Source organism: Globicephala melas, chromosome 17, assembly GCF_963455315.2.
Source record: "Globicephala melas chromosome 17, mGloMel1.2, whole genome shotgun sequence".
NCBI lineage: Eukaryota > Metazoa > Chordata > Mammalia > Artiodactyla > Delphinidae > Globicephala > Globicephala melas.
Genome location: NC_083330.1, coordinates 59,956,978 through 59,976,410, shown reverse-complemented (window position 1 = coordinate 59,976,410; position 19,433 = coordinate 59,956,978). Strand labels below are relative to the sequence as shown.

The 19,433-nt window shown below is 42.3% G+C and overlaps 1 protein-coding gene across 5 annotated transcripts in view; it reads left to right on the top strand.

Moving 5' to 3' along the window:
- The window catches only part of SAMD12 (sterile alpha motif domain containing 12), a 463,668-nt gene that overhangs the window by 220,294 nt on the left and 223,941 nt on the right, over nucleotides 1–19,433 (top strand). For all 5 annotated transcript variants that reach the window (XR_011376884.1, XR_009559689.1, XR_009559688.2 and 2 more), the window contains exon 4: nucleotides 15,734–15,874. Coding sequence is in view for 2 of the 5 variants with exons in the window: in XM_060287706.1 (XP_060143689.1) it covers nucleotides 15,734–15,874 (141 nt within the window). In the remaining 3 variants the exon portion in view is untranslated. The remainder of the gene's footprint in view (nucleotides 1–15,733; nucleotides 15,875–19,433) is intronic.

The window sequence follows — 19,433 nt, the reverse complement described above, 5'->3', positions numbered from 1 at the left end:
ATGGGCTCTAGAGCACAGGCTCAATAGTTGTGGTGCACGGGCTTAGTTGCTCCACGGCATGTGGGATCTTCCTAGACCAGGGCTTCAAACCTGTGTCCCCTGCATTGACAGGCAGATTCTTAACCTCTGTGCCACCAGGGAAGCCCCAAGATCATTGTTTATTAAATGAAGGCTGAACCAAAGCAGGCATAGCCTTTCTAGACACAGCGTGAATTTGAATCAGGTGTCTTGGTTCTAGTCTCTGCTCTGGTAATTACTAGGCATGTGACTTTGGGCAGGTCCTTTCACTTTTCTGGGCCATTTTTTTACTTTCATAATGGGGATGATACCACCTCTTCTCCCTTTCTCACAGGGCCATTCATTCAGCAAAACTTCAACAAATATCTACCACGTGCCGAGTGCTGGAGCTCCTCAGTTAAATGAAACCCACATTCTCTTTTATAAAGAGCCTAGAATTTGGAAGGGAAGAGAGTCATGTGAACAAATTCATGATTATATTATAATATAGTAAATGTAATGCTAGACACAAGGCACACCTTTATGAAATCTCTGCTTTAATTTGAAAGAAATGTATTGAGTCAGGTACTATGCTAGGCACTTTCAAATTTCCTACCTAATTTTACTTTCACATAGAAAGCTCAAAGCGTTGAAAATCCGTATTCTCATTTTACAGATGAGGAAACTGTGACTCAGTGGCCTTAAGTAAGCTGCTTCAGCTCACAGCACTAACCCAAGCTTTCTACTCCAAGTTCACGTTGCTTTCCCAAAATCAAACAAATAAACAAAATTAAACTAAGTTGTGATTATATTATTGCTAGAAGAATGAGTTAACTAATGTTGAACTGAAGTATTTTATAGCCAAATCTAAGTCAGAAGAGAAAGTTGTACCAAAGAATCTCACTTTTCCTTCCACTTCCACTTTTTTCCTAGCTTGCCCTGGGTCCATTTTTATTATCACTTATGCTTGATTATAGAAAGAGTCTATTATTAGCCAGAGTGTGTCTTTATTTGTACCCACAGTAAACAAAGTGTTTCCTACAACAATGATTTGAAACTTTTTGAGGTTAGAGAACCCTTGTATGTGACATTCTGGTCCCCAAATACTGACCCTAGTGTGTGGTTACTGAAGAAAACCCAAGTGGGTATTGCTTTGTTTTCTTTCCAAATAATTCTTGAAATGTCTTATTGCACCTTACGGTTCTTTAGAGAGAGCTCAATTAGAGATTAAACATATGAGATATACATCCTATAATAATAGAATTATAAAATAAAAGAGGAAGTAAGGACAGCTAAGTGACCTGGGCCTCAAGCAGTGGCTGAGAGTAACAGTGAGGGAAGCAGTGTACAATGTAGTATATGTATATACTACCAGTATAATTATAAACTGGCTGTACTGTGTAAGGCGGATGTATAGTACATTTCACCTGTGGGAACAGAGGGACCCATGGCTCATCAGAAACTCACCTGTAGCAAATCCTCAGTCTTAGGACTGGTCATCATCATCATCATCCATTGATAACTTCTGTTGAAAGCTTATGGGCCAGGCACTGTGCTTTCTGTGTATCATCTCATTTAATCTTCATAAATATGCCTAGGACAGAGATAGTGTTATCATACTCATTAGTAAGGTGAGTAAATGAAGACTTACTCAGGTTAAGTAACTTGTGTGAGGTAGCATGACCTGTAATTGGTGGAGACGTGTTTTGCGCCCAAGCATCTGACTCCACAGGTGTGCCCTTGACCATCATTGGTCTGTGCTGTCAGGGTCATCCAGTTCCCCCTTCCCCTGTGCTGCCAGTCTTCAGGGGTGATGTAATTCATCACAGCAAGAGTTCTCCCCCTTCCCCTTTCACTCTGTTCTTGCCACCTTCCTCCTGCTCCAGCATCGTGATCCCTGGAATGAGAGAAGGGAGAGAAGAAAGCTGTCATCCATGCATGTCTCTAGTTCCACAGTCCTTAGCACCATCACTCACCTGGGCTACCAGGGGGCTGTTGCAACCCTGAAAGTCTTTTTGCAAAGTTAAGGTACTGGCACTACAGACATGGCATCACATGTACCTGCAGTTGCAACATGGGACTGTTCCCTTCAGAGTCTACCACACCCTCTAACTCGAGTTTCCCTTGACAAAGTTCATTTTGACACTGTCCAAATCTTATTTCACTGGGTTATTAAGCAGTATTCTGAATGTTGGCAATAGAAAAGTGAAAAGATACACCCTCGCTTTAAGGACCTTTAAGTAGGGGAAGAGACACCTGTAACAGCACCTTATACTTTACCTGTAGATTCCGAGGGAAGCCAGGGAGAAAGTAAGATCTGAGCCAACCCTTGAAGCCCATCAGACAAGAAGTGGGGAGGGAAGACATGAAAAGGCAGAACATGTAGGGAGACACGAATTAAGGAAACATCAGAGAGAGTCTGATCATGCTGCTTACCTTATTCCAGCATAACTTTTAGTGATGTAACCTGTTGACATCAAATCTTGGACTTCAAGTTCGATTAGCTTATTTTTTTAATATCTTTATTGGCATATAATTGCTTTACAATGGTGTGTGAGTTTCCCCTCTATAACAACGTGAATCAGCTATACATATGTCCCCAGATCCCCTCCCTCTTGCATCTCCCTCCCACCCTCCCTATCCCACCCCTCTAGGTGGTCACAGAGCACCGAGCTGATCTCCCTGTGCTATGTGGCTGCTTCCCACTAGCTATCTATTTTACGTTTGGTCGTGTATACATGTCCATATATACATGTCCATACCACTCTCTCACTTTGTCCCATCTTACCCTTCCCCCTCCCTGTGTCCTCAAGTCCATTCTCTATGTCTGCGTCTTTATTCCTGTCGGTGAGCTTATTTTTACTCCCTCTTGGAGGACAAAAGGGAACATTACGTAGATGTGCATCCTTTATTGTCTCTTCAGCATTGAAGCAATGCCAGACAGTGTCAATTTTTATCATCTTGGTTTCCTCAAAATTTTGTCACATCAAACAGGGGAACCTTATTTCACTACCATTACTCTTTTATTCGTGAGGACCCTTCAGTTGAACCTCATTGGAAGTGTTGTGGTTATGGGCTTTGAGGCATTTCAAGATCAAATGCATGGAAGTGTTTACTTGTAGAACTGAATTGGGATCCTTGTTCGTCTTGTACGCTTTGGAACTTTATCTCCATGAATGTGTTTCCTCATCCTTAAAATGGAGAAAAGAATGCTTCCCAGGGTGATTTGTGGATTAAATGGAGTAATGGATGGGAACTGGCCTAACACATAGTAGGTGCTTTTCTCAAAAGTACATTTTGTGTTGGTTTGCCTCCTTATCTACCTGAGTCCCATGAATGTCTCTTGGATTAGCATTTTGAGAATCAGTTAGTTGAAAGCAAACATCTACGTCATTGGTTCTCAACCAAGGGTGAATTTGCCCTCCAGCAGACGTTTGGAAAAAATCTGAAGACATTTTTTTTTTTTTTGGCCACACACGTGGCATGCGGGATCTTAGCTCCCTGACCAGGGACTGAACCCTTGCCCCCTACAGTGGAAGTGTGGAATCTTAACCACTGGACCGCCTGGGAAGTCCCTGAAGACATTTTTGACTGTCACAGCTGGGAGTAGGTGCTACTGGAATCTAGTTGGTAGAGGCCAGGGATGCTGCAAAACATCCTACAGTGCCCAGGACTGCTCCCCACGACAAGGAATTACCCAGCCCCAGATGTCAGTAGCGCCCAAATAGACAAGGTCAAGCAGATAAGACCTACTCTACTCGCATGTCATATTGATGGCTTTTGAAATTTGGGACGTACTAAATCAAATTTTCTTTTCCTTTTGACCACTACCTCCTGAGAAATGATACCCACTGTCGTCATCAGGATGCCATCCTTTCAGGTGCTTCCATCATAGTTTTGGAGTGAACTACAGCACTCCCTATAGCATTTTGGGTGGGACCCTCAGCTTTCTTCAGGTCTGCTTCCTAAAAATGGCAATGACACTCTCTGTTCTACTGCCTTCATTGAGTACTTAATCAGCACAACATGGGGGAGAGGGTATCATTCCATCCCCAGTTTACAAGTGAAAAAACTGAAGCCTAGAAAGGCAAATCATCGCAACAGTAACCGTGGAGCAAATCAATGGTCAATCCAGCCCTGACTTTCAACTCCAAACCCAAGACCTCTTTCTTTTTCACCAAAGCTTTCCTAATAGATCGTATGGTCCTCATGGTCATTGTTATAGGTTTTATCACATAATTGCTTTTAGGATGTTTAATACCTTCTGATCTTACATCTGCAGGTAACTCTTCAGCTCCCCAAAGACAGGAGCACTGTTTCCATCTCTTCTGCTGAATGTTTCTGGAGCTGGGCTAGTACTCACTTGTTAATCTTTCTACCAAAGAAATCTCTGGTATTAATAAAGTCCAGCATTGAAAAGTTTAAGAAAAATAACTAATCTATAGGTATCAGGAAGAGAAAGTCGAAGTAGCTTTGAAACTTTTTTAAACATCCCTTTGGCATTGGGTCACTGGCTCAGATGAATTCGTGCGGAGAGGCCAGCAAGCCCAGTAGTGCCTGCCTCTTCAGCAGATGAGCACTGTACATGTCGGGCTGTGATAGCCATGGGTGCAATATCGACGGGGAGGGGGAGGCTGTCAGCAGACATCTCACGTGCTTCCTGGTAATTAATTTTAAAAGATGCCTGATGCGCGGTGGGCTGCTCACCTAGTGACATTCAGTTAACAGAGAATCCCCAAGACAATGCATACAAATTCTGACAAATAAAAGCAAATGTACCAAGAGGTCTGGTTTGCCTATCAAAACCAGAAAGACCTTGAAGGTGGTTTATGATATCATAAATCTTCGGCTGTAGTCTCTGATATGTTGATACTGTACTTCTTCGCTTGGAAAATCTGCTCTGAGGTACAAGGGAAGTAATCACTGAGTCTTCTCAGGGACTAAAACAGAATCTCCAAACAAAATGTTTTAAGGTTTTCTTTAATTTTTGGAGGGGATTTGGTAACTCTGTGTGCTACCAACAACATCAAGGATTTAGCCTTTAATTTACTGCCTGGAAGCTGTGTATTCCTTCTTGGAGAGCTGAAAAATAGTGCACAGCCATATTTCCCCTTTGAAAACCACTGTAAAATTTCTTTCTGACTTTATATTTCGTGTGAGAATTAGCATTATTTTAGTTTCCTCCTATTAACATCATTGGCACCTGAATATATTCAACCAAAACCCTAGATTGTCTAAAACAGTCTTTTTATCCTGGGATAAACCATATGGAAAAGAATATAAAAAAGAATGTATGTATGTGTATAACTGAGTCACCTTGCTCGACAGCAGAAATTAACACAACATTGTAAATCAACTATACTTCAGTAAAAAAAAATAAATTTAAAAAATTTAAGAAGTCTTTTTACCCAAGACTGGTTTAAAAAAATCAATATACAGTTCCCATCAGTATGGTAAATTACTTACAGTGATCGCAGTGCAAATGTCCGTTAACCCTTCTCTTCCTCAGCACAGGGAAGGGGCCTTTAATTTACTGCTGACATTCTGAATGTAGCCAAGTAAGTGACCAGGCTTGGCAGTGGGCTGCCTTCTCAGGTAGAAGTGAGAGGAGACTCATTGGTCCTGGAAGGTTTTGTACACATTCTCTCCAGCAAATAAAGCAATGGGTTGGCTGACCTCAGAGTCCTGTTCACTCTGGTACTGGTGATCTGCAGTCACCCTTAGGAAATCAGGCACTGGGTTGGGGGTTACCTAAGAAGATAGGTTTGCTCTGCACGTTAGGTTATAAAAAACGGAAGGCCTGTTCAGACTAGTCATCAACCACCCTTGGTCTCGTTTGCTGTTAATCTGGAACAGGCCGCACAGGGTGGAATCTCAGAACCTGAGGTCCATTCCAAAAGTGAGTTGAAACCCTGAAGGCAAGGTTGCCTGAATCCCTTTCCATTGCAAGTGGGAGGGACATGGGGGAGGAAAGGTTAAAAGTCAGATGTTGAAAGTGGCAACTTGTGAGTCAGATATGACCCATGTATATGCTTTGTTTAGCTCTCATAATATGGGGGAAAAGGGCAAATTTTAAACTAGGAGGTTTTGTGAAACTTCTAGATTTTCCATTCTTAACTTAAAAATAGGAGCAGTGGCAACACTCAGCCTGTATTCTAGCATAGCAAAAATGGGTTGGAATTGCACATTTTAGGAAAAAACCAACAGCAAAATATCCCATCCACTGTCATCCACCAAGTCTCAGTTGTCCCTTAGATTGGTCCTCTTCACGCAGTTATGTTATCCTGGCAACATTTGAGTTTGTAACCTCAGGTGTAATTGGATAAGGAGGTGGCCCAGTTGCATCAGGACATACAGAAGTATGCAGTTGCACTTAAGGTGTATTCCACATTGTCTAATAATTAAAATACCAAAATTTGCCAATGATTCACTTTTTGAAAGTAAGTTACCGTGGGTTCTCATTATTCTTACTTGCCTATACCCTGATGGGCTTTCTTGAAATGATGATAAGCAGGACAGTACAGCAGCTCAACTGAGAATTCCACATAAGCTTGGCTCTGTAAGTCAAGATTGTCTTGAGTACACGTGGTACAAATGAGCTCAACTCGCTCCCCGCCCCTCCCCCCCTCAATATTGACTTATGTAAATGAGAAACCCAGGGGTATCTGACTTCAGGCAAGGCTGTTTTTAGGAAATCAAATAATATTTACCTTCCTCTCTCCCTCCCCCCCCACCTCCCTCCTCTCACCGCCCCCCTTTCTCTTTCTCAGCTCTGCTTTCTCTGTTGGCTTAATTCTCTAGCAAATTCTCTCCATATGGTGGCAGAGACAGCCACTGACAGCCAGTCTAAGCTTATATTGCCCCTTGGGACATGCTCTAAGTAAGAAAGAAAGAGACCTTCCCTCTTAGAAACCATAGCAATTCTACTAAATTTTATTTGCCCTGTCTGGGTCACACACCCAGCATTAAGAAATTTGTTCCGTGCCTCCACTGAGTCAGGCTCTAGCTAGGTGGTTGGAAACATCCTTACATCGTGGGAGGAGGTGGGAGGGAATCCGAAAATAAAAGGTAAACATAATAAGAAAATTATGTAGTCCTTTAGAAATGAAAAGTCCTGTAGGAAAAGCCCCACCAGTTGGGGAAGGGCAGCCCTCCCTGCCAAAGGCAAAGCATGGCTCCTTTTACCAGAAATAGGCAGGGATGCAATGTAGGCAAAAAACGAGGCGTTCATAATCTACAAATGAGTGTTTTATGACGGTGAACATCATCTTGTGTGTCAGATGTGCTGCTTCAGGTTGGGCAGAAAAAGGAAAAAAAGACTAAAACTGGCTACCCTATAAGGTAGGCATCCCAAAATGGCATGTGAGACTCACATGATGTGCTCCATGCCCAGCCATGTCAAGCTTCTCAGAGTTCCCAAAGTGGACCATTGGGTTGTCATTTCCGTCTCTGCCGAAGCTGTTTCCTGTGCCTCCAGGGCCCTTCCCCCTCCTACTCACTCTCCTGACTTGTGTTTTATTTAATTTAAGGACCTCAGCTAAGTTGGGTGCCCTTCCTGTGGGCTCTGGAAGAATCTGTACTTGTCCCACTGGCGGGGAAGTTACCTTTCTCCTCCTGGTTCTTCATCGTGAAATGTGTTCAGTCCCTGGTACAGACCTAGACCTTGTGTGATGAAGGAAGGATGAATCTGTTCCACAGCTCCTCTCAAAGACCCCCCAGTCCCCTGTCACTCTTCACTGTGGGAAGACTGGAGGGTGGTGGCCATCACAGCCTTGTGCATCGTGAAGTTATGCCCGTGTTTGCACTGCTTGCCTTTAAGTCCTCGGAGACGGTGACCTTTTCTGGCTCTCATGCTCCCTACACGAGAACAGCAGAAGCCTGCTTGGGGGGCATGTCAGGCTATGGGAAGGGTTCCTGGGCAGCAGTTTAGAGAGGTGGTTAAAGAGCATGGCTTCTTCGTATATTTGTCTCCTAGATCTGCAGCTTACTAGGTATGTGACCTTTAGCTATGTTTAGTAGCTATTAATCCATTAGAGATAATAAAAGTGTCTTCACAGAATTGTTGAAAATGAGGTAATCCGTGTAAAGCTCTTAGAACAGTGTTTAACGCTTAGTAATGGCCCGATCAATGTTTGCTATTATTATTGTGATGACGAGGAAGAAGGGGAGTAGAAGGAAGGAGGACGAAGCAGCCTCAGCCAGCCAAGAATGGTAGTGCCCCGACTGCATCATCATGGTGGTTCCAGTCTGCAAAGGGTGTGTGTTTGTATTATGTCATTTGATTCTCACAGTCACCCTATGAAACAGTGTCATTGTCATTCCCATTGTAGACCTGAGGAGATTAAGACTCAGGTGTGATTTCCTGGGCATTTATCTCATGATCCCATGCTTTTGTGATTATGCATCTCTCCTTATATCTCTGTTCCACAAATTCTGATTTTGGAGTCACGGTGAGATTGAAGAAACATGGGTTCAGGCTGTGGTACCCTGATGGTATGCCCAGCACCTGTCACTCTGTTCACTCTGTTGCTCTGGCCCAGCCAGGACTGGGGTAGAGCCAGGGGCATCTACCTGGTGTGTGACACAGACCTTTACCTGGGATCAGATTTGGAGCTAACCCTGTGCACAAATGGCTGTTTGTTTGGGGAACTGTACAGTGACCTCTATTTCCAGAAGAGAAGAGGCCCTGTAACTTGCACTCTTTGGGGAAAGTGGCATTCCCCAAGCACTTGCAGTGACACCAAGACTTTCCAGTAGGGTAGGAGCTGAAGTCACATCCTTTGCCCCCCGCTCCAGTTTACCCTGAAATTTCCTGTTGGGCCTTATGACATGTGGTCATTCATCTTGGAAAGCTGTGACAGGGCTTCTCTTACAATTCTCTGAACAGACTATGGAGGTCATCTGAACTAGAGACCACAAACCAGATTGGGCCTGAAAGTCAGAGGCACCTGCCTAGACCCAAGTCTTCCTTCCATCTCCTGTGTGGTTTTATACTTCCTCTGAGCCTCACTTCTCCGTGGAACACAATGAACCCTGAGCCATACTCAGAAATCTCAGGTTCCTTCCAACTTGTAACAGACTGAATAGTGGCCATTCAGAGATACAGGTCCTAATCCCTGGAACCTGTAAATGTTACCTTATAAAGAAAAAGGTCTTCGTAGATGTGATTAAAGATCTTCGCAGGAGGAGATTTTCCAGGATTATTTAAGTGGGCCCTAAATCACATCACGTGTCCTTATAAGAGAGAGGCAGGATGAAATTTCCTACACAGAAGAGGAGAAGGTGATGTGAAGATAGAGGCAGAAATTAGAGTGATGTGGCCACAAGCAAAGGAATGCTGGCAGCCAGCAGAAGCTAGAAGTATCAAGGAACGAATTCTCTCCTACAGCCTCCAGAGGGGGTGTGGTCCTGCTGACATCTTGATTTCAGCCCAGTGACACCAATGTTAAACTCTGGCTTCTAGAACTATGAGGGGTGAATTTCTGTTGTTTGGAACCCCTGTATTTGTAACGTGTTAAGGCATCTGTGGGAAACTAATACACTGCTCTCTAAGTCTGTTGTCAGTTACCTGTTCTCGCTGCCCATCTGCTCAGCAAAGCTTATAGTCTCACTTGGTGCTTGTTCCAAAGCAGAACAAGACGCTTGTCTTTCTTTAAGCCTGTAGGAAAGTGAAGTGGTCATTTAGTCTCAAGTTCTCTATTCCGTTCAACTTGGCAGTTGTTCCTATGTTCGACACCAACAAAACACTACCTCCTTCCCGTTACATTCAATTTCTCATTGTCGGTATTTTCCTGTCTGAGAGTCGGTGTCCAATCAAGTCTCTTGAAGCAGAAAAGCCACTAATTTAACAACCTTGAGATCATCAGTAGTGAGTAAAGAAAACAACATTCATTTAGTGGTTCTAAGTATATCCGTTCAATAAATATTTCTTGTGCACCAGCACGTGGGCAGCAGTAGGGAACCTGTGACAGTGGAGAACCTGACAGGAAAGGTACTTATTCTTATAGAGCTGGCATTGTATTAGGCTACATGCAATAAAGCTTTTGTGTATATGCTCACGCTTCAATTGCAGCAAAATTCTTATTTCCAAGATTGCTAGCAGAGCGTCAGATCCATGTTTCTGCTGGGTGAAGCTCCTTTTGGAATATTCCCTGTCTTGGATTTCTACAAGGAGTCCTGGGAAACAGTTTTAGCACCCAAGACAACTGTTGGGGTTAAGCAATACAGACCTTAGGTCATAAGAGGTCCCTCTGATTTCTCTAAATTCCATCGCGGCATGCCTGTGCTCACCTTAGCCCAGTCAGCTCAGAGCTTTGGGATCTGAGGAGAGGATTGAACGAATGAAAACACTGTGGGGAGGAAAGAAGACTGTCGTAACTGTCCTCCTTTGTTTAATTCCGTACTTTTCATTACTTCTCTGCATCCCAGGCACTCTCAAAAGAAAAAAATAATAGCACTAATACTACCATGATTTCCTCCCTCTGGGACACCCGCTCTTGGAGCAGTGACTCAACTTCCTGCCCTGAAAGGGTGCCCCCAGCCATTGGTGGCTCCGGTTGAAAGCCTGAGTCATCTCTGATGTCCGCCGTTCTCTCATGCCCCACTTCTAGGTGTTGTAATTCAGAATTCTACTACTTCTCGCTATGTCTTCACCTCCACCCTAGTGCAGGGCACCCTGGCTTCCTGTTTTGACTGCCCTGGCGGTGTTCTGACTCTTCCCATCACTGCTACACTTACTCTCCACCCCCAATTCGTTCCCCACATACTGACCAGAGGGATTCTTTTCATACGTGAGATTATGCCCAAGTCATCCCTTGTTCAAAACTTTCCCCATTTAGAATAAAATCCAAAGTCTTCACCGAGGCCTAGGAGGCCCTGTATGATGTGGCCTCTGCCTTCTCTTGGGCCGCATTTCCTACATACTTATCTTGCCTACTTTGCCCTAGTCAACACTAGCCTTCCTGCCATTCCTCTCATTGCCTTGACACTTCTGTGTGTTCCAGGGTCACCTCTTCAGAGAGGCCTTTTCTCACCACCCGAACTACAACAGCACCGTCCTTCCAGTAGGGGTCCCTGTCTACCCCTATATATTGGTTTATTTGTTTGCTGTCTGCCTCTCACGCAAATGGTAAGCTCCACAAAGGCAGAAGATACTACTCATCTCTATCGCTGCAATACCCAGAGTAGGGTCAGGCATATGATGGTGCTCAGTAAATACTTAATAAAGGGAAGGAGTAGAAGGCCCGGCTATGATCAATATGGAGGACTTTAAGCCTCTTCCAACTCCAACAATCTATGAGTCTGTGAAGGGCCCAGCAGCCTGGTCACCGAAATGCCATTTAGAACCAGTTTGGAGTATCAGGAAATTTAGTTGTTGCTTCTTTTTTTTTTTGATTTTTTTTTTTTCTTTTTTTGGCTGCACCCCGAGGCATGTGGGATCTTCCCTGACCAGGGACCGAACCGGCGCCCTCTGCAGTGGAAGCACAGAGTCTTAACCATTGGATCACCAGTCCCAGTGCTTCTTTTTTGAGATTGGGTTGACTTTTCTCTCCTTGATCCCTCCCTGTGTAGGCAGCTGACCGCAGAGGCAGGTGGTCATTCAAGACACTTGTGTGAGAAAACATAGGAATGTAAACGCCATAATAGCACTCCTCTATTTTCTGCCTACCATAGCAGCCTCCTCCATCTACATGGTTACTGGACTCTAAAAAAAATCTTTATCCCATAGTCTTGGTCTAACTGTTACTTACTCCCTAAGTCCCAGGTTAAATATCCTTTACTCCCTGACAGCTCCTTGATACCCAGACTAGTTTAACTCACCCAGTTCTGGGCTCCCGTATTTGCTCTTTCTTAGGATTGACCCATCACATACCTGTAAACATTGATCGTTAGCTGCCTTTCTTATCAGTCTGAAAGCTCCAGGAGTGACCCTGTCTTGTTCCTCATTATCCAAGCATGAATAACAAAGTGACAAGACACAGTGCTCAAAAAGTGTTTGTTGAATTAACAATTGGATTTTTATGATAAGCAACAAAAAGTTACAATATAAATTGAAAAAAAAAAGATGCAATTGATGATTGACTGCTTGTCACCACCCTGACCCACACTTGTTTGGACACTCTTTATTTCGTGGTCAGCTGGGGGGGGGGGGGTCAGGAGATTGCTAGGACGGTTCCTCCTGTAAATGATCTAATGTTTCTGAAGAGTTTTCAGAACCACAGACTTAAATGGCTCTGTAGAAACCATCCAAGAAAGGCAGCAAATTTTGTTCATAAATTCCTCGGTGTACAGATGATGATCTTTTCTAGAAGTTGTTTTATCAGGAAACTCTTTTATATAATTTCCCTTAATCTTTCTCCTAAGACTCTATTTTCTTACTGCTGAAGATAGAGCACACCTAAAGGTGAAGTAGTAAGAATTAGAAAAAGCTCTCATGTTTTCAGTATTCTTTAACTTTTCTCAATTTTCCTATCAATGGAAATAATGAAAATAACAGCAAGAACATCTTTAGTCTCAGGGCTGAAACAACTTGAACAGTCAAGCCTATAAGAGGTGAATTGTTGATAGGTACAGTTGTTTGTACCACACAATGTGAAATGCACGAACTTTTTTAACTGGTAGAGTTTTGTTACTTGTACATTCAGAGCTGATGCTTTTAACCCAAGTAGGAGATAAAATTCTGATAGGGCTCATGTATCCACATTTTGATCAGTCAGATGCATTCATGGAACAGTTGAAGCTGGAGGTTCTTGGGGGAAGGCGACATCTTTGTTTCTTTGCAAACAAACTGAACCATGCACACTGGAATAAAACCTCCCTTTGAGCACTAATGATGGACCAGCCAACCTCTCGGGACCAAAGCTCCCAAGTATCTTACCAACACCTCAGCAACTCTGGCTGCTGAATGTCCCAGTTTGTAAAACCACAGCCCAAATAGTGAGGACCAGAAAAGGGAGGAGGAAGAGAATTATATCATCTGAATTTCATGGGTTTTTGCAGTATTTATTGTTGAGTTGAGGGCCTATATAAAGAGCTAAATATCTGCTATTTGGAGACCAATTATCCACGTAAATGATACCCAAGTCCCACTCAGTGTTTTCTGAACATCACTTCAGGATCAAGGTCTGACAGCAGAATACTTGAAGGCAGGGCTGTCCCGGAAGCCTGGGACTCAGACTCAACACTCCTTAGCTCTGCACCTTTGAGTATGCCAGTGCCCAGAAATTAGGAAAGGGATAGCAAAGGAAATCTGAAGCCATCAGTTGACTTTATATATATATATTTTGTTTGTTTGTTTGTTTGTTTGTTTATTTGGCTGCGTCAGGTCTTAGTTGCAGCACACAGGATCTTCGTTGCGGATGGGGCATCATTCATTGCTGCACGTGGGCTTCTCTCTAGCTGTGGTGCGTGGGCTCAGTAGTTGCAGCACACAGGCTTAGTTTCCCCACGGCATATGGGATCTCAGTTCCCCGACCAGGGATTGAACCCACATCCCCTGCATTGGAAGATGGATTCTTAACCACTGGATCACCAGGGAAGTCCCTCAGTTGACTTCTTAAAAACATGTTAAGTTCCAGTTGCAAGGCCAATTGCTGCTGTAACGAATTACCACAAACTTAGTGGCTTAAAACAGCACAAATTTATTATCTTACAGTTGTAGGGATGAGAAGTCCAAAGTGGGTCCTATGGGGCAAAAATCAAGGTAGAGCTGCATTCCTTCTGGAGGGTGTGGGAGAGAATCCAATTCCTTGTCTTTTCCACCTTGTAGAAGCCTGCCTTCCTTGGTTGTGGTTGCATCTCTCCAGTGTCTGCTTCCGTGGACACATCTCTCCCCTCTTTGGCTCTCCTGTGTTGCTCTTTCACCTATAAGGACCCGTGTGATTAGATTGGACCCACCTGAGTAACGCCAGTACTCTCCCATCTCACGATCCTTAAGGAAATCACATTAGCAGTGTCCCTTTTGTCATATAAGGTAAGAGACTCACAGGTTCCTGAGATGATGTGGACGTCTTTGGCAGAAAGAGCATCATTCTGCCTATCGCAGAAGACAGTCAGAACTACTTGAGTCTGTGTGTGTCCTATGCTTCCTTTCTCATGGCCATCATGATCTGCCCACTGTTGCCAAGCTACCTCAGGTTCCCCTTCCCCCACCTCTTTTTCCTCTTCCACATGCAAATTTTACTGAAGCTTCAGACTACCACCCACCTCCACAACTCCCTGCACTCACTTCCTTGCCAGGCACTGGTCCAGAGCCAAGTCGATATTGGTGCGGTTCTCATCAGTGCTGCCCATCAAATATATCTCTTCCCCCCTACCACCTTCCTGGCACGTGATAGAAGCACAGTTCAAGTGTGGACCCTTGGCGGGTGGGAAAGTTCATGTGATTAGTTCTGGCCAAAAATGTATAAATGACTCCAGGCTGAGCATTTCATTGATACTATGAGACCTTCCAACACCTCTCTTTTCCCTCTGGTACAGTGATCAACAATGTTCAAAATGGATGGACTTGCAGTCGACATGTAAAATAAGCAGGAAATAAACTTTGTTGTAGCCACTGATATTTTGGGCTTGCTTGTTACTGCAGCGTGGACCCTAACTTATCCTGACTGATGCATTTAGCAAAGCTGAAAGGGAGGTAAAAGAGAAGTATGCACAGCATGGGTTGCTCTTAACTGGTTCTCCCTGTTCACCTGTCTCTACTCAGAGGCCACATAGGCTTCCCTGTTCCTCAGATTAAAATGCCCATGAACCTCACCTTCTGGCTGTTGAGTTTATTTTTTGAGGAGGTAGAGAATTTAGTTCCTGAAGCATATATCGTAGTATACCCTGAGACTTACCATTGATCACTGGTGGACTCTGTCTTTTTGTCATCAATTAAAATGAAAAAAGACCTGCAGGTCTGGTGACTGGGGGTGTTGGAGGGAGAGTACAGGGCCGTGCTATTCTCTTTATTTCTTGTGCAGGTCAAGCACAGAGTAGAGAGAATTGGGGAATTTGATGGAAACCACAGTAGCAAGGGAAGCATGCAGACTGCCCCACCCCCTGCCACCACTCAGGAAAAGAAAGAGGTTGAAAGGAAACTATGCCAGGCTGCCCAGGGCCCAGGGTGTCTGTTCTGAGGGTACTCACACCGGAGGCTCCTTGTTTTTGCCCATGCTCAGCCCTGCTGGAATTTTTTCCTTAGGCCAGTGATTGGGTTCAGCGTAGCTCCCACCAACCAGGGGTGCAGCAGGGGAGGTGGGTGCCTGCCGATAAAACTGTACCTTCAAATGCATGTTTCACAGAAACATTATCGTAACCTGGTTAAACAGTGCCGGAGTTTATCTATAAGCACAGTTAGAGCATCTAAGTCTTCAGCTGGCTTATCAGTGACATGGGCTTTTATGGGTGAGCCTCAGAGCCCATCACCCAACAGAGAGCATTGTTTCTATGGAAACATGCAATCTGTGACCCAAATACCCAGGTTAAAATGTTGCTGATTTATTTAACTCAATGTGTGAGTCAATTGGGGATTGCCAATATTAGATAAAAATTGAAGTTCTTTTTTTAAAGTTGTGGATTTTTTTCCATCCTGCCTATCCATTCCGTCAGCAGGCATAATGGAGGACCCTGTATTCTAAAGTGTCTGTGTTTAGATGGAAACTTCTGTTATGGCAGGATCAGCCCAGAGGAAGATGGAAATCCTTTTCCAGCCATTGTTCATTTGCTTTTCCTCTTATTTCTTGAAACCCTGCAGGGCGAGCCCTGCTGAGACTTACAGACAAAAAGCTTGAGCGAATGGGGATTGCCCAGGAGAACCTCCGGCAGCACATCTTACAACAGGTGCTCCAGCTGAAGGTGCGAGAAGAAGTCAGAAACCTACAGTTACTTACACAAGGTATCCTGTTGCTGCCTAGTGGGTGGATGGAAGGGGAGATGGGAGGAAAGAAACCCTTACCGTCGTGACAGAAGGGAGCCAGGGAAAAACTGGCTTGTTTTGTTTTGTTTTGTTTGCAGAATTTTCTTTCATTAAAAAAAAAGTATACAGATTTAAAGGCCACTTCCCTACTAAAACTTCTCTTTTTCTTAGCTCACTAGAGGGAAGGATGTACAGATAAGTAATGGATAAGCAAACAGAATTATCTGAGCTAAGTTCAAGGTCATCACATACAGCTATATAGGTTGTGCACTGCGCAACCCCCAGAGTACCAGTTACATAGATCAGTATACGATTGCACCACCTAGAGTTGTACAGTGTGCGGCCTGCACAACTGTACAGTGCAGCCCCAGCTATTTTAGTCTGACTACCAGTTTTGAGGGGGCCTTGGAATTTGAGTGATTCCATAGTTCATATGGCCATGGTATAAGTGGGATTTTTTTGTTGCGTTTTGCTTTACTTCGCTTTTCACTGAGAGAAAAACATTTTAGAGGTGTGTGTCTGTGTGTGTGTGTGTGTGTATATATATATATATGTATGTATATATAAATACATATATATGTTTACACACACTCTCTAGAAATTTTGAGAACCCTATTTATCATCTTAAAAATAGAATAGTTTTTTAAATAGACTATAGGGAATTTAAAACTGCAGTATTACAACCATATAGTTCTAAACAAGAATCATTAATAATTTCAATATGTTGAAATCACTTAAAAGCCCTATAACTGGAAGTGACAGAGTAAAGCTGGATCTTGAAGAAAACCTTAAGTTACACTATAAATTATATGTCTAGGTAAGATTTGGTTGCTGTCAACCTCCATTAACTATAACCCTTTATTTGTTTTATTTTAATGTCCATTGTACACCATTTTAAATGAAAGGATGATAAAATATATATTTTTGAGAGCCTTGGTTATTTTTCAATCTGCAGACTATTGTTAATTGCATACATACTGATATTGGAGAAATCTGGATCAGCCAGATTTCATGTTATTGCATTTAGATTAACCAATTAATAGTCTATTTGCCTGGGGGAAGTAATGTACTGCCTGAAAGATGACTGTTCTAGAAGGATAAATATAGACTTCGAGTGATATGAAAATATATTGTTTACTTGATATACGTTGTTTGCATTGGTCTCCAGAGACTTCCAATGGTAAATTTACAGATACAGGTACACTGAGTGACTTAAACGTGAATCTGACGTACTGATACACTTTTAAGTTCTTTTAAGAAGTAAACAGAGATTCAAAGGTTTATCACAAGAATGTCCATTGCGGTGCTATTTATAAAACTGAAAAATTAGAAACAACCTAGATGTTCAGCAATATGGAGAGAATCAGATAATTCTATTTGAATTCAGAAGATACAATATAATATAGTCATTGGAATTATATCTTCGAGGAATATATGACAACATGGGAAAGTACTCAAGAAGTAATAGGAAGTAGGGGGGAAAAGGCCATGTATAAAATGTTATTTATAATATGAGCCCAATTTTGTAAAAAGAACATATTTTTATATGCACACAGAAAAGGGGATGCAAATGGTTTTGCCAGTATTTTGATAATGGTTCTCTTTGGGTGGTGAGATTGTGGGTGATTTTAACTGTTTTCTTTATATTTTTCTAAATTTTCCAAATCTTCTACTATAAATCCATATTACGGTTATAATCAGAAAATGCATTCACATTTTGTAAGCTTCAGTCACAAGCGTCGTTCTGCCCTGTTCTATTTAACGTCTGGGGTTTCCTCAGCTCTTTTGTTTTCCTCCCGTGGTGATATGTAGAATGAGACCTGAGCTCATCCCGTGCACCTTGGACTTTTTTTTTTTCCCTCTGCTACTGTCAGCCTGCAGTGTGTTTGCTTTGCAAAATCATTTTCTACAACTTTCATTGCCCTAGATTCATAATATATAAGATTTTTCCTGCGATACTACTCAACTCTATTAAGCTAAATACATGTTTGTGTTTTGGGAAGATAATGCTAAGTTCAGCCTTTTCAATTCAGTTGTTGTCATTTTCTTTAGCTTTGAAAAGCTGTGGCTTTAGAACTCTTTCATTCCATTCCCTTTAGAAGAGATCACATTCTCTAGCTCTTGGATATTTTGTCTGCACTCATACTACCCTTTTTTATCGCTTGTCCTTTCCATGTTAATGTTCAAACTCATTTCATGTCAGACAGCTTTTGAAAATCTATTGCCTTATTGAAGTGATGGTTTCTTTTTAAAAAAAATGAAACAAAAATTGACGAGTCGTTGTTGTGACTGATAATAGAAGTTCTGAAGACAGCTGGAGTGGCCTTAAAATATTTGGGGTCTAGGTTTGCTATTATAAGAATTGTAGCTCCATTCCACCCAAGTGAACTGAATGGCTGAACATACATATCATATGGAAATGTACCAGGGGGGTGATATGTGATTTGGTATTGAATATTTGATTCCTCAATTCAGAAAATATTAATCAGTGGAAATAATATGCTAAATAAGTGCAAACAAGTGTCTTAGAATGTTACTTAGTTTTCAGAAATCCATGAGCTTTCCCCTTAAAGAGTGTAACTCACCTCTCCAGTCTCTAGAGATACATTTTCTTTCCCAGCTCACATAGGACTGTGACTCTGGTGTAATGCAATTAAATTTTTTTTGTTTTTAAGAAATGTTTTCCAACTAATACATTTAAATGAGGGTTGTTGCCTTCAAAGTAGCCAGTTTTTGAGGAAAGGGACTTATTTCACAGATGATTGTATTTCTTATGTGTTTCCTTCTTACTTTTGGAGGCAATTTCAGAGCTTTAACTGAATCGCAAAAGTTTAGGAAGAACCTAAGTGTCCATCGTTAGGAGACCAGCTAAATGAGTCATGGTACATCCAGGCACTGGAGTATACTTGGAAGTTATAAACGCAAGAATGAAGAATAGTAATGTGGAAGGATCTCTGAGATGCCAGGTGAAGTGGAAAAAACAAGGTGCAGAACAAGGTAGAGAGTATACTGCATTTGCAAATGAGAGAGGGAGAAATAGTAATGTATATCTGCATGTTCTTTGTTTACATAAGAAAATGCTGATGCATAAGAAGCTAATACAAACTCTACCTATGGGACTGAGAAGAAGATGGATAGAGGACATCTGCTTTTTAAGTCACTTTGTGTCTTGAAATAGTGTGCATTAACTATTTAAAAGAGTAAAATGTTTTAAAAGAAATAAGGAGAAAGAATGAATTTTAGCATCAGACAGGCCTGAATTTTAAATCTCGGCCCCAGCCCTTACTGCTGTGTTATTTCAGGGAAGTTACTTAATCTGTCTGTGTTCCAGTTTCCTGTTCTCTGAAAAGTGAGATCAGCAAATCTACTCCCCTCATAGGGATGCTGTAAGAGTTAAACGAGCTCAAATATATACATCACTCAGTGCAGTGTGACAGTAAGTACAGAACATAGTTAGCTATCAGTAACAGAAGCCACAAAATTAAATCAACCTCATTAATTTATATGAAAACTTTATTTTTATAATATCGTTTATTGA